The 23,835-nt window shown below is 42.1% G+C and overlaps 1 protein-coding gene across 2 annotated transcripts in view; it reads right to left on the reverse strand.

The window, feature by feature from the left end:
- LOC310781698 (sodium/calcium exchanger 2-like) overlaps positions 1 to 23,835 on the reverse strand; it is a gene marked incomplete at both ends in the record, with an annotated part of 41,542 nt that overhangs the window by 12,940 nt on the left and 4,767 nt on the right. The window contains 7 exons of one of the 2 annotated variants that reach the window (XM_083642299.1): positions 1,583 to 1,695; positions 2,676 to 2,693; positions 3,420 to 3,523; positions 6,962 to 7,323; positions 11,746 to 12,189; positions 17,856 to 18,083; positions 18,907 to 19,134. In XM_083642299.1, the coding sequence (XP_083498425.1) occupies positions 1,583 to 1,695; positions 2,676 to 2,693; positions 3,420 to 3,523; positions 6,962 to 7,323; positions 11,746 to 12,189; positions 17,856 to 18,083; positions 18,907 to 19,134 (1,497 nt within the window). The remainder of the gene's footprint in view (positions 1 to 1,582; positions 1,696 to 2,675; positions 2,694 to 3,419; positions 3,524 to 6,961; positions 7,324 to 11,745; positions 12,190 to 17,855; positions 18,084 to 18,906; positions 19,135 to 23,835) is intronic. The other variant, XM_083642300.1, reaches the window with a different exon arrangement.

Genomic DNA, 23,835 nt, shown 5'->3' on the forward strand with positions numbered 1-23,835 from the left:
ACGCCAAACAGAAGCGCAGCAGAGGACGAGCAGTGTGGAAGGTCAGATCAGTTAACATGGGCACCCAATGAAAATTGGCTGCGCACCACGGCGCTTCGCTGCACTTCCGCGTCCTGTGTCTTTTGGCCGTCAGTTCAACCAATGAATTCTGTCGCTTGCGTATGTTATCAGGCATGATGTTATTTAGCATGCTTTGTTCTACTGTTGCAATTTCAGTTTCCAGAAACTCAATATGATGTTTCCTAACTTTATTATAATAAGATTTGATGCAAATGATATTGTTTTATGCATCCCACAACACTCGAGGGTCATCAACTGATGCACTATTACTATAGTGCATCAACATTACAACATAACATTACAACATAACATTACTATGTTAATAAATAATAAATTCATTCAGTTCAGCCCCTATGTTACATTACGCCCTAAGCAGAAGATCATAATTATGACAGATTTCTTTAATATTTAGAATGACATGATCTGACCCCACTGACATGATCCTACCCCCATCATACGTCACTTCAAAGGACTGCAGCTAAAAAATTGGATTGTCTTTCTATATTGTTTTTGTCTTCTACTATTGATGTGGCCGCTACGCTACATAGTGTTGCACTAAGTCAAATTCCTCATATGTAATCTGATTAGTTACTGTGACTATTAAAGTGAATCTGAATCTGAATATCATCTCTTCTCTCACTGATAGTATTATGACATGTATTATTATTTTAGTATCGGAAGTCAGGCATTTGGGTAGTGTTAGTGTAGCGGTAGATTCCCTGCCTAGTGCCTACCAACACGAGGGTCGCAGGTTCGCGCCCCCGTGTTACCTCCGGCTTGGTCGGGCGTCCATACAGGCACAATTGGCTGTGTCTGCGGGTGGGAGTAGCCGGGGCACCGGGGTTACACCCCTACTCTTGCGAAGAGTGCCAATGGGGACTTTTAATGACCACAGAGAGTCAGGACCTTGGTTTAACGTCTCATCCGAAAGACAGGTTATATAGCGCCAGCTACAGTGGCTGGGGCATGTCATAAGGATGCCCCCATGTCGGCTACCCCGCAGACTGGTATACGGCCAACTACATCATGGTCGACGCTCAGCTGGAGGGCCGAAGAAGCGCTTCAAGGACCACATAAAGAACGCATTGACCAAGTGCAAGATCAGACCCGAGGACCTGGAGGATGTTGCTGCTGACCACACTACTTGGCGACAGCTGTGTGTGGATGGGGTTCGCACACTGGATACTGAGAGGACAACCAGAAGACAACAGAAGAGAGCCAATAGAAATGCAGCTATGGTCTGGCACCACTACCACCACCACCACCACCACCACTATCACAACCACCACCAGCACCACCACCACATGCCCCAACTGCAATAGAGCTTGTGGGTCCAGGATAGGACTGTTCAGCCACCAAAGAACTCACCGTTAATGCGATCAAAATGTCGCGGATGTCATCGGATTTCAAACCAAGGGCATTTGTTTGTTGGCGCTTGTAACGCTAATTCAAAGACATACTTTAGTATAAAGAATGGTTGGCTTACTGCGAGTGTAATGCCATCCAACACCCACCCACACACCTTAAACTCACAGGACTCCATTATGATAACCTCCAGCCTGCTGTGCTCTCCCAGTATGGGCTTGCCCATTTCAGAGATCCTCCTGGCTTCCTCCTCCTCAGGGGTGGGGTTTCCTGTCAGGGAGAGGAGACGTTACATTATTAGAGTCACAAATGTCAATGTCTCGTAGATGGAAGAATGAAACAAACGCACATGCCGCTGTCCTCAACAAGTGCTGGACAGAACCTAAAACATGCAAAATAAAAGACATCCCACACACTGCACTCTGCTTCCAAGGTATTCATAAAGTTGCAATGTGTTGCATTTCATCGTCAATAAATCATTACAATGTACATTTTGAGAAATTTGTATAATTACTGTAAACAAATGAGCACATGCGTGCAAGATGACTGGCAGCCTCTGGTGGCTTCTACACTGTGTTTTGCATTGTGTGCCAACAGGTCGCATTTCAGCAAAAATCTGCTGTATGGCACAGAACAGGAAGAGGTCGCTGTTCTTTCGGCACAAAGGTCTAAAGCTTTCTGGGATTTCTCACAATGGTGGAATGAAGGATGTGAAAGGAAAGCAAAACGAGAAAACAAACACATGTGCAACAGCCTCTGGAACAAGAAGGAATAGGATTTTGGCGGAGATCTTGAGAAAACAGTAGCACTAACAATGCCGGTGAAAGAAAGAGGCTACCAGTCATCTCCATCATGGTGTCATTTGTTTGCAATAATTACACCAAGAACAATTCATTTGACGATGATATATTTATATTAGAGAAGCACAAACCATATAGTTCGTTTTAAGAAGCAGCTTAAGTCTTATTTTTATACTCTTACTTTTAATTGATTTTCTATCCGTGCCTTGTTTTGATTGTCTTACTGTCTTATTGTTTTACTGTTGCTTTTATTGCTATTTCTGTTTTTATTCTCATGCCTGTTGTTGCTGTTGCTCTTATCTGGGTCCTACTGTAAAGCACTTTGAGCTTCATTTTATGTTGTGAAAGGTGCTATACAAATAAAGTGTATTATTATTATTATTATTATTATTTATAATAAAAAATGCTACACATGGCATCGTTAATACCCACATTTGCAAAGCATCTTACCCTGATTTAGCAGCAGTGCTGTGAAGAAAGACAGAGAAAGATTCAATACAATGACATACAGCTAACTACTTTCAGGGCCTATTACACTACAATGACTTGAGGGAATCTGTGGTGATGTCTGCACAGAGAGCCCGTACTGGAGGTTGGCCACTTGCTGAGAACGAGCACAGAGAAAGCATATTGAAACCTTTTATCTCTCTCTCAGGAGCACAGAGAAAGCATATTGAAACCTCTTATCTCTCTCTCAGTAACTGTTCCGCTGGCAACCTTGTTGCAAGCCGTCTGTCCCCCCCCTCTTGTCAAATGAAATGAATTACATTACAAAATGATGTAATCAATTCCTTTTGATCTCCTCTAACGAGCACATATCCAATTCCTGCACCTCCCTCTTGGCACATTGAGGATGCAAGGAACAGGCAATTGATACTAAATTCATAATTGGTTGCAGCGCCTGCGCCACGCTGAAACAGAGACAAGCGTGAGCGGCAGCGTGTAATCTTCGGTTACTACCTCTGACGCAGACGCCCAGTGTTCAGCCCCACGCTGCCACTGCTACCCGCTCTTATTGTTTTGACACTTGGTCCTGAGCGGGATATTTCTGCGGTGTGTTTGGTGTGTGTAGTCAGTGTGAATGAGGGTTTTTTTTCTCTGACTGTCATGTGATGCTGCAGTTTATTACTGTAATCAGGAATATGCAAGTGGCCTATACGTTAACGCTAAAGTATAAAAGACTGACACACTTACCAGAGATTCCTCGCTTCAGCCATTTAGGCTCCTCTAGCATGACAAAGAAGGTTTCCTGCTTCTCATACTCCTCCACATTAATGATGCGCACTTGTAAGGTCTGACTGTGGAGATATGCAAGCATGCACACAGACACACACACGCATGCACACACGCACACACGGACGCACGCACACACACACACGCGCACGCACGCACGCAAGCACACACACACACACACACACACACACACACACACACACACACACGCAAACGCACACACACACACACACACACACACACACATGCACACACACACACACACACACACATGCACACACACACACACACCAGATATTTCAATTTCTTTAGCAAAGTATAAAGGGTAAACAATGTAATAAAAGTACATAAACACAATATACATACCATTAGAAAAGTTCCACGGAGCACCAGAATTGATCCCCCACCACCTCCACTCCTTAAATATTTTAAATATTTACATACGCTCTACCATCTAAATCACATCACAAGCTAAAAGTGACTTAAATAATTAATCACATTGGACATCTGAATAATTCAGGTCCTAAACGTAGTGTGCTCGCAGGTACTGTACATGCACACACACACGCACACGCACACGCACACGGACACACACACACACACACACACACACACACACACACACACACACACACACACACACACACACACACACACACACACACACACACACACACACACACACACACACACACACACCTTACTGAACAGGACCTACTGTAATGCCATGTTACATAACAGAGTTTAGCACTAAGTGTGCAATTAGCACATGTGCAAACACAACTTATATAGCCTGAAAATGTAATGGCTAACATGGAGTGACAGGAGGTTTATCTGTCAGCACCTAACATGGGCTGGCAGGAGGTTCCCATTCCCAACCCTGATCTGTCAGCATCTAACATGGGGTGACAGGAGGTTCCCAACCCTGATCTGTCAGCACCTAACATGGCGTGACAGGAGGTTCCCAACCCTGATCTGTCAGCACCTAACATGGGGTGACAGGAGGTTCCCAACCCTGATCTGTCAGCACCTAACATGGGGTGACAGGAGGTTCCCAACCCTGATCAGGGAAAGGATTATCATTAGGTGTCGGCAGATAATTCTGTCTAATTGGAGGTCCTCCATCTGGAGTGGATGACTGATAAGTTACCCATAATAATCTTGCAGTGGGTTTCAGTTGCTTCTTCCCACAAGCTCTTTTAGTCCAGTGTAGTATGAATATAAATGTAAAGAGGGGAATAGTGTATCTTCTCTATTATCTCATTCCCTTGAAGTTAGCCCAGAATGTTTAAAGATGACTGTTTTGATTAGGTTTTACTTCGTTTCGAACTCAAGCTCTCGCTCTAGTGCCATCTCGCTGCGCACGCAGCAACTGGAAGAATATAATTTTTTTACTCCAAAAATGACCTTTTTTATATAACCAACCACATTCCTTTCCCCGTGAAAACGTCACGTCCACCCAGATCCCAAGATGCCACTCCTCGTTCTTCCAGCCCATCTGGTAGACGTGTCATTGAAAGCTCCGTGTGCTAATTTGTTTACACTCTCAGGCCGAGCTAATTCCGTCTTATCTTCCTGACTAAACAAAGGCGTTTGGTGCACGAGTTTCTTCAGGCTTCGGGGACCCGATCCTGCATTCTCTTCACCAAGGGCGACGGTCACAGCTCATCTCCAGCCTCCTCTCCCTTCCGTCCGAGGAGTCTGGCGCCGCAGGTCTCCATAACTGGGATAAACCCTCCCCTGCTCTACTCTGCTCTGCTTTGAGCGACTGTTTCAGTGGCAGCCGGATGTCCGCTCCCGGCTTATTACAAACTCTGTCATTGGCTCCGACCATGTCAATCAGAGCGGCTTCCGCTCCCTCCTCCCTGTGTGTTGCTGTAAATAGTGCCCTGCCGCCGAGGTGAAAACAACAACGCTAACTAGCTAGCAAGCTAACGGCAGAAACCTACACACTAGCTCGTTGCTACACGCTGAAAACGGCAAGTTGGATTGTTTGAAACTATTTTCCAGGGGCACTGCCGCTAAGCGCCGCCCATCGCAATCCCACTATTGCGAGACCTGTGGCGCCAGACTCCTCGGACGGAAGGGAGGGGAGGCTGGCCAGCGAGACTACCTATCAAGTGAAATGTGTAATGCGCTTACTACGTCACATAGTGTTGCCCAAGTGTGATTGGCTAGATAGAAGGCACGCGCGGTTGACTTCCTTCTTTTGGTTTTCGCTGTAGCCTATTGAAATTAATATGAAAACCCTGCTATTTTTATCAGCCTGTCCTGGATGTATGACTTTGTGAAAATCACAAAGAACACCGTGACCAACTTCCCAGAGAGAGAGAGGAGGTGAGTTGTGAGAGTGTGGTTGTGTGTCATTATGCTGCAGCCAAACGTTATATCTTGCAGGGACAGCAATATTAAAGGTAGCACTGTTTACTAGTTTGTTAACCGTTTCCATTATGTTGCAATCTGCCTGTTGATGTCCCACGTGGTTTCACTGTAGCGATTTTATTACTGCCTGGGAACCTGACGCATCTGTGAGCTCATGTTTAATTTGCTTTGACAGTTGGGAATTGTTCTGGCGATGTCAGGCTAGACATAAACAAACCAGCATACAGCATACCCTCTCTTGGCTGTCTGCACAAGTTCTTTATAGCGTTCTCTATGTCGAGTGTCACGTGACAATTGAGCCGAGGAGAATGTTCACTGAACCATAAATGCAGCACCACTTTTCTTTTTTTTTGTCGGCGACCATGTGTTGCGCGACACTTTCCAATAAATATAAATTAGGCTTAACAGCCTGGTGCTGTTTCCTCCCTTGCAATGAATAGATTCATGGAAACAAATCCATCACTCTAAGAAAGCTGATCATATCACTCCAGTTCTTAAGTCCTTACACTGGTTGCCAGTGTGTCATAGAATAGATTTTAAAATACTGTTATTAGTCTATAAATCACTTAATGGCCTAGGCCCAAAATACATAGCTGAATTGCTCCCACGCTACAAACCGTCTAGAACTCTTAGGTCAACAGGGTCCAGCTTATTAACTGTCCCTAGGATCAAATCAAATCATGGGAAGGTTGCATTTACCCACTATGCGCTGGAACAAATTGCCTGAAGACCTCAGATCTGCCCCAACCTTACTTACTTTTAAAAATAGACTAAAGACTTTTATGTTTACCGTCGCTTTTAACTGCTGACAGCTACTATGCAAACCCAATGAGTCCTCTATAAGTTTTAGCTCTTTCTGCAACTGCTGCGCCTGTTGCTTAATGCACTTTTTATACTCTTTTTTTTAAGTTTTGTTGTGATGCTTTTAAATGTCCATTTTATTCTCTTCTTTTCTTTTCTTTTCCTGTCAACCATTTTATGTGAAGCACTTTGAATTGCCTCTGTGTATGAAATGTGCTATACAAATAAACTTGACTTGACTTGACTTGACTTGACTTGACTCTGTGGCTTCCAACATCTAAACTCCCAATTGTTTTCTCAGGTTGTTGACCATGCCTCACCTGGTCTGTTCATTGGTGAATTCCAGCTCCCCCCTGGCCTCCTCATAGTCCACCCCAGCCTTGGCAGTGCCATCCTCTGTATAGTATGGCACGGCCACCGTGCCCCTGGAGCCAGAGTTCCTCATCACCGTCAATGCCAGCGTGCCGGAGCTCTCGCTCACCCGTAGCACCCGCTGGCCAAACGAGAAGATGCCAGCATGATCATCATCCAAGATTGTCACAGTGGCAGCCAGCGGCTCCACCAGTCTGCCCTTGGGTGGATTTCCTGTTCCTTCATTTCCAGCCTCCCCCAATCTCAGATTCTGAAGACGCACAAAGAAGTGCTCATCCTCCTCAAAGACGTCATCGTCCAAGATGCCCACCTGTAGAGCAGAGAACAACGAAAGGTCACTCTCCTCATGCCTGGTTTGATACTAGTCTATGTAATTTAAGACACCACTAACCCCCTTTTCTTGCTTGTTTGGTAACAATGTGGTGCTCGGGTGCCATTTAAATCATATGTTGACTGTTGTGATCATTTGTAAAACTGATGTCAGCTGGTGTTCCACTGTATAGAGACCCTTGAGTTGCAAGTTCACTTGTCGATTGGTTACGGCTGTACAGTTTACAGCTGAACCTATTACTGTTTACAGTAATAGGTTCGGTTTAAGCAGGGATTCTCAAAGTGCAGCCCGCGGGCTAATTGCGGCACTCAGGAACGTTACTGGTGGGCTGCGATGAGTTAGGTGACATGAAGGTTTACTTTCAGAGCCTGTAGTGGCCTCAGTTTTAAAGCCAGAGTGAAGTAGCATATGAAACTAGAAGACCTATTAGGCATTGGTTCCGAAACTGTGGTCCGCAGGGCTCTGCCTGGTGGCCCGCCAGAGATTTGCCCAAAAAAAAATGGGGGGGGGGGGGGTTTACAGAGAACAGTTACACATTAACCCTGAGGAGTAGCCGGGTTTGTCCGATTTTCGGAAATATCGCGATATTTGGGAAATATCAATGGAAATATCACAATTTTGAACATTTACTTTCAGAGGCTGCAGGCTCATTTTTAAAGCCAGAGTGAAGATTCTGGTATCATATGAAACTAGAAGACTTAAGGAATTGATTTGTACCAACCATGTCATGCTAGTTTGTCAGGAAGGTAGCTAAATAACACTCCACATTTAGGCAGAATTTTGGCAAGGGGGAAAAAAACATTTTGAAAGGGGTCCTGTCCTCTTTTTCAAGCCTAATGTTGGCAGGTATGGTGCATGTGTGTGTGTGTGTATGTGTGTGTGTGTGTGTGTGTGTGTGTGTGTGTGTGTGTGGGGGGGGGGGGGTTCTCCTCCAGAAAACAGAACATACATCTCTCACATGATTCACAGCTGGCATGACTTTTACTCTAGAATAGGCTATCAAAGAAAAGATTTGTTTTGGAATTATTCTGTGTTCTGTTTTTTCTTGGGCAGCCCTCAATCCAACATTGTGAGCTAACTACCAGTTAAGGGTAATAATGCAAATTCAAGTTTATTATTATTATTATTATTATTATTCTATTATTCTCAGTTCTACTTCCTGCATGATTCTCACTTGATTTGATTTGGATGTAAAGACAGCAATCTAAGGGATGGACATAAAAAAGTAAAAGTCCATGTATTTCCAACATGGTCCTTGCTCTTAAAACAGGACATACAGTAACACATTACATAAAATGAACATTACAGAATAATCACGGATAAAGGGAAACAAGAGATGTAAGCAACAAAAGCTTTCGAAAACTAACAAAACAAAAGAAAAGACACCGCCCACTACTCTAGCTTACTCAGCAGGTATTTGTTCAGAAGGTTCTTAAAACCGCTCAGTGAACTCGCAATCTTAATTTCAATAGGGATCTTGTTCCACTCCTCTCCCCCGTGTAGAGGAATGTACTTCTACAACCTTGCTTTTTAGATTAGCTAGTTTCACTTCAGCTCTCGTGTTCCGGCTGTGAGCGTCCCGAACAAACTGAAAATACTTAGGGACCGTTCGTTATTTAGGGAAGGGTCCACTGGAGGAAAATAGGGGAGGGTAATTTTGTTTTAAATTTTGTCTGAGGGAGGGTACACTCTCTTTAATTTGAGTCCAGGGGAGGGGTATACAATGTTGATTCGATAAAAATATATAAACTTTTTTTGTGTGTGTAATGTTTGCTTTTCGGACTTCAACAACTACTGAGTTGCTTCATTTACACCCCTCCTGTCCAAACTGTTTGGTATGTCCCGGTGCATTGTTTCTCTTTGGCGGTCCTATCTGTCAATCTTTGTGCTTGGCCTATCCAGACAGTGGGCGTGTACAGTATCTGGCGAATCGGTGGCGCTTTTCTGGTGATAATATGGAAGTACAATAACCCACTGGAACAAAGTCGAGCAAACAAACAGACATGGCATCACAAAATATATATGGGCTCTATGCGCAGATAAGTCGTCTTAGGAAGTCACAGTAGAACCGAGTTACGGCTCACTCATCTCCTAAATTACGTTAAGTCTGCGAGGGAAAGTCCCAAATGGTTGCAGCTGGAAAACATGTCATGTGGGCCCGCCTCTTTACATGCTTTACTTTGTTCCAAATTCCCATTGCCTGAACCTATATCCAGTTACTCTGTGAACCCAGTAGTCAAACACTCTATGAAAGTCTGGGCACAGTTTAGACGAGCTTTTTCACTTAATAATTTGTCAATAAATGCCCCTATAACAAGAAATAATATGTTTAAGCCATCTATTATAGATGGGTCCTTCAATACCTGGGCCAAGAACGGACTAGCCAAATTAAAAGATTTATATATTAATGATAATTTCGCATCATTCGAACAGTTGAGTTTAAAATTCAAAATCCCCAACTTTCAGTTCTATAAATATTTACAGCTTCGTAGTTTTGTATCTTCATGTTCGGTTCATTACCCATCATTACCGCCCAGCTCTCTCCTTGAATCTGTTTTGGAGCTTAGCTCTTACCCCAAAGGGAGTATTGGAAGGATCTATACCTCACTCAACTCTCACAATCTAGAACCCTTGACACATTTAAAAAATCAATGGGAGGAAGAATTAGATACAGATCTTTCTGAGGATGTATGGGAGTCCATATTAGAAAAGATATTCTCCTCTTCAATCTGTTTAAAACATAAAGTCATACAATTCAAGATTGTACATAGACTGCATTGGTCCAGGGCGAGATTGGCCAAATTTACACCAGACATGGATCCCAATTGTGATCGCTGTCAAACAACCCCAGCCACTTTATCACATATGTTTTGGCTTTGCCCAAAATTAGTAGATTTTTGGCAGTCCATATTTAAATTATTTTCTGATATACTGGAAATATCCATTGAACCTCTTGCCATAATTGCAATCTTTGGTGTGATACCGCATGATCTCTCCCTCAACCAATGCAGCAAAAAGATGATAGCGTTTGGTACACTTCTGGCCAGAAGACTTGTACTCCTTAAATGGAAAGACAAGTTTCCTCCAACTTTCAATCACTGGGTCAGAGATCTCATGTATCATCTAACCCTAGAAAAAATCAGATACGCTACAAGGGGTTGTGCCCTCGACTTTTATACCATCTGGCAGCCAGTCCTGGACCAGGTAGAGAAAATGGACGCTAAAAGCATTTCAAATATGTAGATTTACCCCCCCCCCCCTTTCTCATATTTATTTTCATTAATCTGTTTTTGTTGTATGTTTTTTCTTTTCTTTCTTTTTCTTTTGTGTGTATTTGTGTATTGATATAGTGTGATGTATGTATGTGGTGTAATAGGCCAGGGGTTCTTGTGGGATGGGTTTTTGTTTAAAAGTGTCAAGTGTATTTGAATTTGTATTTTGTATTTTGTATAATATACAGAAAACAAATAAAAAAACTTTGAACAAAAAAAAGTCTGCGAGGGATATTTATACCACCAGGATGACATATATGTTTCACATAGGGTTGTGTTTTTACTACAATAATAGAACCGGCGAACTTTTTTTCCATCAGTCATTGACTGCTATTTAAACACAAATATTGATATACACAGACTGAAGATTGTTTCACAAGCGGAAATAGCATTATGTAGCGACCGGAGGAGGCGGTCACTCTGATTGGTGACAGTTCTGCTCTAAGCAGCGCAAAGGATTATGGGAGTTCCATGTTCTTGTGGGAAGCGTGTTACTGTACAGTTAAAAACGTGGTTTAGTGATGTTGTGCTCATGTTTTGATTGCATTATGTGGTATGGCAATGTTTGTGTGGCCAGGATATGTTTAGTTTTACTATCAATGTAGCCACCATGACTGAGACTGTTAGTGTGTTCGATCACCTCTGGCCGGAGTTTCTGCAAATGTTAGGTTAAAAGTAAGATATCTGTGTCAGTCTGCATTCTTCCACGCAAGCTCGCCACAATATTGTTTGGGGAGGGTCAATTATATTTTTCAAATCGCTTCGGGAGGGTCAAGGAAAAATATGTTTTGATCAGGGAAGGGGCACAGCTTTTTATTTCAGAGCACACCAAATCCCTCCAGTGACCCCCTTTCTAAATAACGAGCGGTCCCTTAGTGAAGTAATTTGGACACAGGTCATGCAATATTTTATATACCATGATGAGTTTCAACTGTTGAACTCAACGGGGAGCCAATTCAACTCCTTAGTTCAAGGTCATCTGAATACATTGACACATTTTGAATTTATACAAAGGTAATTTGAATACATTGACAAACTTTCAATGGACCACAACCCTGGAATATTTTGCAATTCCTATTTATAATTTAAGCTTCTTTCCTTTCGTACTCCCCTCTTCCCCCTCTCTCACCTTGATCTCTTTCCGGGTCTCCCCAGGTTTGAACACCAGGGTTCCCTCGCTGAATTCGTAGTCCGCCCCAGCATTGGCCGAGCCGTTTTCTGTGCGGTAGTCCACATAAAAAGTGTTCTGGCCTGTGCCCCCATCGAGGATCACGTCAAGGCTCAGAGTGCCACAGTTCTCTGTGCACTGGTACTGGGCACATTCAAAGTAAATGTGGGAGCATGTGGCCTTGTCGTCCCCGTGGCTACCAGGAGTGTACTTGCGGCGTGCGTACTCTGTAGCATGTTTCTTCAACACATTGCCAGCACCGATCATCTTGCGTGTCGCCTGGATGCGGTAGAAGGCGCGGCTCTTCTTCCTCGAAACCAAGGCATTGTAGTTGGCCATCTCGATTAGTTGGTCCAGGTCTTTTTCTGGGTATTTATCCTTTAGTTCTTTCAGGATGTGGACCAACTGCCCAAGAGGGGAAACAACAGAAATCAGTGGTAAGTAAAACTGCAATGGAATTAAGGATGTACAAAAATAACTGATTTATTTAGTCGCACATAGCGCTTTCGGCCATCCAGCCTTCATCAGTGTGTCTGAGTAAAATGTAAAGGGTGAGTGCTGATATAAGTAAAACTACAATTACACAGCACTTTTCAGACAAGAAGTCACAAAGTGCTTCACGTGATAGGCCACACCTACATTTTTAACTGACAACTTTGTATTAATTCCAAGAGGACCAAGCACTAATCATTTTTGATTGGTGATCTGGCCCCAACGCAGGTACTTCTGTTCTGTCAGAGTCAAGCTGTAAAAGCTTGACAGCCATCCAATCTTGTGGAGAGTGGCTAGTCTATTCAGACCACTGGCTTAAATGGCCAAATATAACTTTGTGTCGTCAGCGTAAGTGATATGAAATGTTGCCAAAGCTGTGGATAATATGACCCAGGGGAAGCATATACATACGGTATAGGGAGAATAGTATAGGACCGAGAATTGACCCATGGGGCACTCCACAGGTCAGACAGGTGCAATGGATGAAACATAAATACCAATACAAACTGAGAATATTGTATTACAAAAGTAAGCAGTGAACGCACTGCATTTAACAACATCACAGGGACAGTGCATATGAATAAACAGTGCATATTAAAAACACCATAAATATGCCAGCATTAGCCAGGAGGCTAGTTTCCCTCTGTAGCCGCTGGCCAGGTGTGAAGTTGGCATCCTAAAATCAAGAAACGAGTTTAAAACAATACACATGCAGTAAGGCATGTCTATTGTTAGACATACCGACATAAGCTGGACACAGACACGGGCAGCAGTAAAAACAGACAGACAGACAGACAGACAGACAGAGACACAGACAGACAGACATAAGCAAAGACAGACGTGAGCAACAAGACAACAGTGGGACTATAGACACCAACACTGGCAGACATAAGCACTACTAACACAAGCTAGGACAGACATAACATAAGCAGCAGGACAACAGTTACCACATCACCACAGACATAAGCAAAGACAAGTGTCAGGACAACAGCAGCACCACAGAAGCACTACAGACATAAGAAAAGACAAGTGTCAGGACAACAGCAGCACCACAGAAGCACTGCAGACATAAGCAAAGACAAGCGTCAGGACAACAGCAGCACAGTGGTTCCCAACCTTAGGGTTGCCTGGAATTCAAATAGGGTCGCCTGAAATTTCTTTAATTTTTTTAAATATATATATATTTTACACCAGACACAATTTAATATTAACGAATGTGATTATTGATTAGGGTCACTTGCGATTTATTTACGGTATTTATTTTTTAGTTCTGTGTTTAAAGTATGGGCTCTATTCTCCCCCTGGCCTTAGGCGCTAAACTGGCCTTAACCGCAAAAAAACACGCTTTACGCCTGCCTACCGCTGACTCTGGAGGATAACGTCATGTTTTTACGCCCCGAAATGCGCAGTGCCAGAATAGGCCAGAATGGGCGTTTCGGCCTTAAATACCAGCCTAAAGCGATCTTCCCAATGGGCGTTAATTTTGCGGTTAACGTTTTTCAAAACCAGGCCTTATTCAGCACCTCTTTGGTGACACAGCGCGAGGATTCCCCATCTCTCGTCTTATCAACAGCGCTGTGCTGGAGGCAATTCTTCCATGTCCCAAAAGTGAAAGGAAGAAGTGGCCAAAACAGACTGAATGGGAAACTATCCATCAATCAGCTAAATATATATATTTTAGTTATTTCTATGTTGCCAGACACTATTGACAGTTTGAGCCTCCCAACCGGCAAAACAAACAGTTTAATTAGCGAACGTGTATTGACGATGCGGTGCGAGCTCCTTTCCAAAGCAACTCTCAGTTGTGTCTGCATGCAGACTTCTCCCTCTCTCTCTCTCTCTCTCCCTCTCTCGCTCTCTCTCACTCTCGGGCTTTTCTGACCGGACTGGATCGCTCCGTGAAATCGGAGCTTGAAAGGGAAGAATGTGATTGGTTTACTGAGATCACCAATGGCCACAGTTGTGAATAATTCTATGCTTAAAAAGGCGTGGTTAAATGGTTAGCGCCGCGCATTCTGGCGTTTAGCGTGAAGGAAAAATTTGGGAATGCGCGTGACCACGCCCACTAATAGCGCTGGGCCCAGCCATAAATGCAAATTTAAGGCCAGGGACTGAATAGAGCCCATAATCTTTAAGATTTCAGCTTTGCTCTCTTTGGTGACACCTATGGCGATGAGTGGTAATTGCAGGTTACATCCAAACAGTGTTGCATTATGTGACATTACTAATGTCACATAATATCACTATATAGTGCAAAGGCTTCCATCAATGGACCATAGCCTCAATCAACATTGTGAGTGACTCTTAATTTTATTTTTTTATTTAGATGAAAATCTTTAAATCAGGATTCTGATAATAAAGTCAGAATACTGAGATTAAAGTCAGAATTCTGATGGGAAAAAGAAGCATACTATGTGACATCACTGATGATGTCACTGATGACGACATCGATGGTGTACCGGAATTTGAATGTCGCGGGTCCCTAGATTTTGGCGACGTCAAAGTAGGGTCACGAGCCAAAAAAGGTTGGGAACCCCTGACATAAGCACTACAGATGTAAGCAAAGACAAGCGTCAGGACAACAGCAGCATCACATAAGCACTCCAGACATAAGCAAAGACAAGCGTCAGGAGAAACAGCAGCATCACATAAGCACTACAGACAAGCAGAGACAGACATGAGCAACAGGACAACAGTAAAGGTCCTTACACATCGGGAGCGTTTTTCTCGTGCGATTAATTCGCACGTCAATAATATTTTCCAAACCTATATTAGTCAATGCAACCGTGCATACCAACGGCGAAGTTTCGCTGAGCGTTATTGCGGTGTTTATTTTTTCGAACCACGGTCGATTTTTCAGAAAATCGCTTCCAACATGTACACATCTGTGGCTGTGATTGACAGGTGGGTCAAAACTTGCATCGCAATTTCGTGCCGTATATTCGCATCGCTCTTGATGTGTAAGGACCTAAGGTAAGTCGAGCAATGTTCAGGGCAGTTTAGCAACATAGGAAGGCATCCAAACAAGTGCTGAAAGATTTGGTGGCTTGTGAGCCATTTTCTTCATGCTATAGAACACACATGGGCAAAATACGGCCGCATGCGGCCCTCGGGTGCCACCTGTGTGGCCCGCGATGGAATTGCATTTTTTTTTTTTTTACAGTGCACCTGAACGCAACATCCAAGATACCCGCGCTGAATAAGTGTCCAAATGTTCATGTCATTCTGGCCAATACTCCACTTCTGTTATAACATTTCAGTCTGGAATATGGAATATCTTTCAATAATCTTTATGACTAAAGGCTACATTGAAGTAGAAATTTAAATAATTAACTCTTTGGTTTTGGATTTATTTAGCTTCAAGAGTGCATTTTTGTTCATGTGACCCTCAACACAGGCTTGATCATCCCGGGCCACTTACTGATACTTATGCTTAAATTAACCCACTCATATTCTGGTTTATTTCAAGAAAAACATTTCGGCTAGTGGAAATTCTAGTTGGCTGGTAACTTTAAAATCTAGCAGCCATATTGGCAGGTGGTCAAAAAAGCTAATTTCAAGCCCTGAGAGCAGGTGGTGACATAGGAGTGAGTGAGAAAATTATCTAATATTGGTCGTTAAGACTGAATAATGACATCATAACTGTTAATTTAAAATTAGTTAGTCCTCTAAACCTGGCTTCAAATGCCCCAAATTTTTCGCGCTGGCGCCGTTCGGCCCTCAGCAAAACCTGGTAGCGAGGACAATTTTTGTGGCCCTCTCTATCATCAAAGTTGCCCATCCGTGGGTTACGGCATGACAATATTTGTTCGGCCCCCGGCAACAATCTGGGTTTCTCATGTGGCCCCCCATGAAAAATAGTTGCTCACCCCTGCTATAGAAAATAACCAGTAAGTGGTGAGTTCCCTGATGTGGGCTGGTACAGCATTACACTCATCAGCTGCTTTTATTGAAAAGGCTGATTGATTGATGATGTAGTTTCCTCTTGTAACTCCTCTGATTTACTCTTGCCTAACAAAGCAACTGAGTGTGGGAGGAGCCATGCCATGAACAATTTTATTCACCTTATGTAGCCACGCCCACTTGACCCATTGTGTCACGACTTCCTGTTCAAAACGCCAGATGTTTTACCTGCACAAACTAGTCTGACTCACCTGGCCAAACCTAGTTTGACTTATATATGAGTCAGACTAGGTTTATGAGTCACAGGAAGTGTAAACACAATCGGAACTTCAGATTGTGTTTACACTTCCTGTTAGTCTCTCAAGCCACGCTTGTTTGATCATATTTTCCCAGCTCAGAAGGTTATATTTCTCCAATATGTTACAGTGGGGAAAACTATTAGGTTCAGGTTCATGGTTTGTTTAAATAATGATTCTAGTGGCCTCAAGGTTGAACTTCTTGCCTGTGACCAGCTTGTTAAACAGTTAGGTGTGATATGATCATAGCATTCATATACTGTACATTCTAGCACCCACGGTTGACAATTCCTTATTAATCTAAAATTTGCAGACAGGAAAGGTGGGGAGAGATAGAAGGGATGACATGCGGCAAAGGACCACAGGTCGGATTCGAACAGCGAAAAGGAATAATGGCCAATGTCCACCGGCTGCTCTCTGTGCAGCTGCCTGAACAGACCCACACCAATGTAATCTGCCAGACGCATGCGGGAGCTGACAACAATAGAACAGGTGCGTATTTTTTCCGTACCATGTGTATTGTCCATCAATTACCATGGACATGAGTCTGTTCCGGCAGTTTGACCGGATCCGCACTGAGCCGTACCGCATCTGTTGTACATTGGGTTTAAGCCTTTGTGGTATGCGCTCTACCAGATGAACCAGCCCTGTTTCAAATATACTAAGAGTCAATCATTTTGTGGAAGCGTCTCTGCTGGGAATTGAACCCGGGTCTCCCACTTGAGATTGACCATAAAGTGGCGAACAGAGTGAGCGAGTGACCGATCGACCGACAGACCGACCAACAATATCATCCATAGATCCCCTGCTGTGCTTGGGCTAAAAAACATTTTACCGTATTTTATTTTATTTAGCCTTTATTTAAGCAGGTTTGTCCCATTGAGATCAAAGATCTCTTTTACAAGGGAGACCTGGCCAAGAACAGCAGCAACACAAAGTTTCAACATAAAACACATAAACACATACATTTGAATAACATTCAAATGATCAGATAGAACATTGGCACAGACAGCCTGTTTTCAATAGATTTCACCATAGCTTTGAAAGCATTCAGGGTTACTAAGCTATGAAGTTTCAGATCAGACTGTAGATTGTTCCATGCAGTGGGTGCAGAACACCTAAAAGCTTTCTTCCCTAGTTCAGTTCGGACTTTTGGAACAGAAAATCTGTGGGAAGTAAACTGTCCGCACTCGTTAAGAAAAACATTGAAAATATAGCATAATATGAAAATATGAAAATATTATATTATATATATTATGAACATATTCTAGTGTGAAAATATATACAGTAATATAGTAATATATATATTTCACACCTCACACCATTTGATCTTGCAACATAAGGCTGCAACAACATTTCTCCATAATCCGAATCTCTCACCTCATCCTCTGCACTCTGCACACCGGAGTTTCCAGGGCAATTGTCCTTTCCGTCCATATCAATGCCCTTGGGCGTATCATCACCTTCCATTTCCACCACAATGCCATGCCTCTTGTCAGCGCGGTAACGCTTGTGCATGTACTTATAGAAGAGCAGGCGACGGTCAGCGATCCATGCCAAGATGACACACACCGGGAAGTAGACCAGGGTCACCACGGCCTCCCATACCTGCTCATAAACACCCAAGCAATATGAGCACACACTTGATTCATTACAAATGCAGCAGTTATACAATACATTAGAACATTCGTTCCCAAACTGGTCCGCGGGGCCCCGCCTGGTGGTCCGCCAGAGAATTGCCTCCCCCCCCCCTTTTTTTTAATTACAGAAAACAGTTTCTACATACACATTAACCCTGAGGAGTAGCCGGATTGGGCTGATTTTCAGAAATATCGCGATATTTGGGAAATATCACAATTTTTAACATTTACTTTCAGAGGCTGCAGCAGGCTCAGTTTTAAAGCCAGAGTGAATTTTCTGATATCATGAAACTAGAAGACTTAAGGAATGGATTTGTACCAACCATGTCATGCTAGTTTCTCAGGAAGGTAGCTAAATAACACTCCAAAGTTAGGCTACATTTCGGCGAGGGGAAAAAAATATTTTCAAAGGGGTCCTCTTTTCACAGCCTAATGTGTGTGTGTGTGTGTGTGTAGTAGCCTTATATCATCATTTAGCCTTTCTGCTGCTATTGCATGGTTAAATCAGCAAATTGTATTTTATTGTGGGGGGTTGGTATACGCAGTGGAAGTGGTCCCTGGGAAATTTGGTTTGGTACGTAGTGGTACTTGGACGGAAAAGTTTTGGAACCCCTGCATTAGAATACACAACAAACTAGTCTGCATGAACACACGCACGCACGCACGCACGCACGCACGCACGCACGCACGCACGCACACACACACACACACACACACACACACACACACACACACACACACACACACACACACACACACACACACACACACACACACACACACACACACACCTCTACAACTCCAGGTGAGATGACTGCCAGGATGAGGTAGAGCCAGATGTAGGCAAAGATGCTCCAGAAAGCCGTGATGAAAAACACCCGCAGGTGTTTGATCCTGCGAACCTCTCCATCAGGGATGACCCACACACACACGCCGACGATCACAAACATGTTGAAGGCGGCGCTGCCCACGATGGTGCCCGGACCCAGCTCCCCTGCATTAAAGTTGTGCCCACACACCTGGCAAATTGAAATGTCAAAGGGACAAAGAAGGAAAGACAAAAATCAATAGGCAAAAGTTTGATTCGCTCTTTCATCACATGTCTGTAGGCTTCTGCAAATGTCTGTAGAATACCAAATTATTAAGCAACAGTTTACCCATAATTCAGGACCAAAAATTCTTAATGTACTTCGTAGTGTGTATCAAACTTATGTTATTAGGATATGGCTTTTGGGGGGAAGCATAAATCAAAAAATTTCCTCAAAGTATAATTGTTTTTTGTTTATATACTGTAGGCCAATTTGGTGTCAAGTGGGCCAGACAATAAAAATCAAGAATCAATAATAACCTATAAATGACAAAACCTCAACATTTTCCCGTTTATCTTAGTGTAAAGAATTACAGGTACAACCCTACAATATAGGGGTAGGGTTATCTCAGATAACATCAAGCACATAATCTACTGTCTGTACTGTGCATTACAATCAGGGGTGTAGTGGAGGGTAAACACAAGTAAACACAATTTACCCACACCTTTGAAATGAGGCAGATAATTTACTCACCTATTTTCAGATCAACTGTATCAATCAATGAGGGCAAACAAGGTGGGTAAACTACTCACCTTGGATAGTTTACCCACCTCTGTATTTATCACTATACCCCTGATTACAATTGATGGCAACTGTGCAATTCTCTATAGTCAAGCAAAGGTAATGAAAATAGCTGACTATTTAGTGATGAATACAGATAACATGAATAGGCGACTTAATATTGAACTTGCTCCTGAAACCTGCTACCTCAGCCTTCACAAGTGCATCACATTGGATTGAAGGACTTCTCAGTGCAATTTTCATACTTTGCAAAGTCATCCTTTGGGCCGGATTGGACCCTTTGGGGGGCCGGATCTGGCCCCCGGGGCCGCATGTTTGACCACCCTGCTGTAGGCAGTTGTGATACATTATGATGACCACCAACAGGAGGTCAGAGTTTGTACCCGCCTTTGATTAACCGTCTCTTTCCTACAGTGGACATGCATATGCGTCAAAATTACTGACCAGCTGTAAGTACAACTAATGTAATACAACATAACTACAGTACTGTATGGAAGCCCATAGCTGACTCTATTCAAATGATAATTTAAACTTGAAAATGGTAATGTAATTCCTCAATAACATTATCATTTTCAACACGTGTGTGTTATTTCAGTAAAAATTAAAATGGAATAATCCAATTTTCATTTTCATTTTCATATACTTGTAAGGGCTTTCTATGACTATATAAGAATTAAAATGACAAGCTGTTTGACATTTAATTTTCAAAGTCCATAGCCCGCTCTACAATGGACTATATTAAAATGGTAATTTAAATTTGGTAATGAAAATGCAATCCGAAAAATGCAGCCTAATTTTCCATCTCTGCAAGCATTATTTAAGTCACAATTCAAATTAAAATGCATTTTTGTAGAAAATGTCAAATGATAATTTAAATGGTATTTGACATTTCATTTTAATTTAGTCATACTGCTTTTCAATGGACTATATCAAACTTGTAATTTAAATGTGGAAATGTAAATGCAATCCAAAAAATCCAGCCTAATTTTCCATCCCTGCAAGCATTATTTAAGTCACAATTCAAATGAAAATGCATTTGTATTTGACATTACATGTTTGACATTCGACATTACATTATCAAAGACTGAACATGCTTTACAATGTACTCTATTCCAGTGGTTCCCAACCTGCGGTACGCGTACCGTAGGTGGTACTTGCGACCCCTGCTGGTGGTACTTGGAAGGCTCTGTGAATTCTTTTTTTTTTTTTTTTTAGTTTTTGTGCAAAATCCATGGTGGTCATTAGTAGTAGTTTTCAAACATGTGAAAGTGAAATAATAATAATTATTATTAATATTATTGGCAGTGTTTCTCAAGGTAGGTGGTACTTGCGCCCCCCCTGCTGGTGGTACTTGATCCCTGGAATCCCAATGTTTAAATTATGAAGTGGATCAAAACGGGAGGGAATCGTAAAAGAGCTGTAGTAGAGGAGAGCAGCAACGATGAAGCACAAGGAGGTGAAGACAGCAGTCAACCCAGCACAAGTGCAGCTGCTGCAGGTTGCACATAGGCTGCAGGTTGGAATAAATTTGCCTCCTGCGTGAACTGTGCATAGCTGAATACAGGCCCGTAGCTACCATTGAGGACACCGAGGTCATGACCTCGGTCCCCAGATCTATTAATCTGTCATTGATGTTTTAATGCGACAGTTGATCGGAAATGCAACAATTTGCTTCCTCTCTGTGTGCTATAGAAGAGAGATAACTCACAACATTCCGATTTTGCATTGAGGCTAGATTGGGGCTAGACTTTGGGGACAGTTCTATTGAAGTGAATGGGTAAGTAACTCCCCTGTAAGTGATGTTTGTGTAGATGGGCCATTGTATTTAATTGAGCAGTATTCTGCCATGTGACCTGTATGCAGAATATAAATTATATCATATGGGGAGACATTTATTTTTTGTATAATTTTAAAGCAACAGCACAGTAAAGAGGATATTAATCTAACATGATGTATGTAGTTCTTTATAGATCTAGCCTCTTCATTTTGCTCTCAAAGTGCACCAGATTGAAGCATTTTACTTTAAAATGGACAAAATTTTCTATCCGGGGGTGCACAGCCCCCCCTGGTCCCCCCACGCCGCGCTAAAATGACCTCGGTATTTCTCAAACCCTGGCTACGGGCCTGGCTGAATAGACTGTATTTTAACGTCGGTCATATGGTGGTACTTGGAGAGCCAACTACTTTCTGAGGTGGTACTTGGTGTAAAAAGGTTGGGAACCACTGCTCTATTCAAATGAAAAACAGCAAAACAGCGCCTCCCATGTATTGCAGGTTCATTTCGTGCACTATCACTGACAAAACTCAAATGGAAATGGCAATCTGTCAGGCCGCTCGTCAAGGCGGGCCTTCACTTAGGAGGATGTCACTCATTGGCAACTTTCAGGCTGCCCCAGTTGTTTTCATGAAAAAGTTACAACATCAGATGATCATAACTCCTAGGAAAATGGATGAAACTGCATGAAACTTTGTGCCAGAATACATCTTATGACATAGATGCTTCGGTTTAATTTTGGTGCAATTTGGAGCCAAAAAGAAAACGGTCTTTCTGAAGGTTTTTTGGACGTATCTTGGGAACGGAAACAGCTACCGAAACTTTGTGCCAGAATACATCTCATGGCATAGATGCTTCGGTTTAATTTTGGTGTAATTTGGAGCAAAAAAAAAAAAAAATTACACAAAAAAATCTTTTTTCTTTTTTTGCTCCAAATTGCACCAATTTTAAACCGAAGTATATATGTCGGGAGATGTCTTCACGCACAAAGTTTCATGCAGTTTAAGCCATTTTCCTAGGAGTTATAAGCATCTGATGTTGTAACTACAAACCTCTGGGTCTGTTTACTTCCGCGGTCAACTGGGGCAGCCTGAAAGTAGCCAATGAGTGACATCCTTTTAAGTGAAGGCCCGCCTTGACGAGCGGCCTGACAGATTGCCATTTCCATTTGAGTTTTGTCAGTGATAGTGCCCGAAATGAACCTGCAATACACGGGAGGCGCTGTTTTGCTGTTTTTCATTTGAATAGAGTACATTGTAAAGCATGTTCAGTCTTTGATAATGTAATGTTGAATGTCAAACATGTAATGTCAAATACAAATGCATTTTCATTTGAATTGTGACTTAAATAATGCTTGCAGGGATGGAAAATTAGGCTGGATTTTTTGGATTGCATTTACATTTCCACATTTAAATTACAAGTTTGATATAGTCCATTGAAAAGCAGTATGACTAAATTAAAATGAAATGTCAAATACCATTTAAATTATCATTTGACATTTTCTACAAAAATGCATTTTAATTTGAATTGTGACTTAAATAATGCTTGCAGAGATGGAAAATTAGGCTGCATTTTTTGGATTGCATTTTCATTACCAAATTGAAATTACCATTTTAATATAGTCCATTGTAGAGCGGGCTATGGACTTTGAAAATTAAATGTCAAACAGCTTGTCATTTTAATTCTTATATAGTCATAGAAAGCCCTTACAAGTATATGAAAATGAAAATGAAAATTGGATTATTCCATTTTAATTTTAATTTTTACTGAAATAACACACACATGTGTTGAAAATGATAATGTTATTGAGGAATTACATTACCATTTTCAAGTTTAAATTATCATTTGAATAGAGTCAGCTATGGGCTTCCATAGTACTGCCAGTAATAGCTTTTGGTGAAATAAACAATTCATGGTATTTGCCTTATTTTGTATGCCTTACTGTCCAACTGTGCTAACTAGATCATTGACTCAATAGATTTAATTCGTTTATACTATGATTTAATTTCATACATACCGGTACATCAAAATGAAATTTATTAAAAAGCAAACCTGCCATTACATGGGGAAAATATTCAGACTTCAATAACTACATGTAAGACATTTTAAAACCCTCTTCCTCCAACATATTTAAGATATAACAACTACTGACTTAACTTGACATGGTCAGATGGTTTGTTAGTTGGGAACTCGTCATTGAAAACTGTTTGGACAAGTGCACAAGTGCACTTTCATAGAAAAAATACTTGTCAGGTGATTGAATGAACGATCTGTCTATCACCATCTATCAATCACGATTTGAACGAATCTTGGCAGAAAAGCAGGTCATGGGCCAA

The sequence above is a fragment of the Poromitra crassiceps genome (assembly GCF_964638095.1).
Source record: "Poromitra crassiceps genome assembly, chromosome: 1".
In the NCBI taxonomy this organism is placed as follows: Eukaryota; Metazoa; Chordata; class Actinopteri; order Beryciformes; family Melamphaidae; genus Poromitra; species Poromitra crassiceps.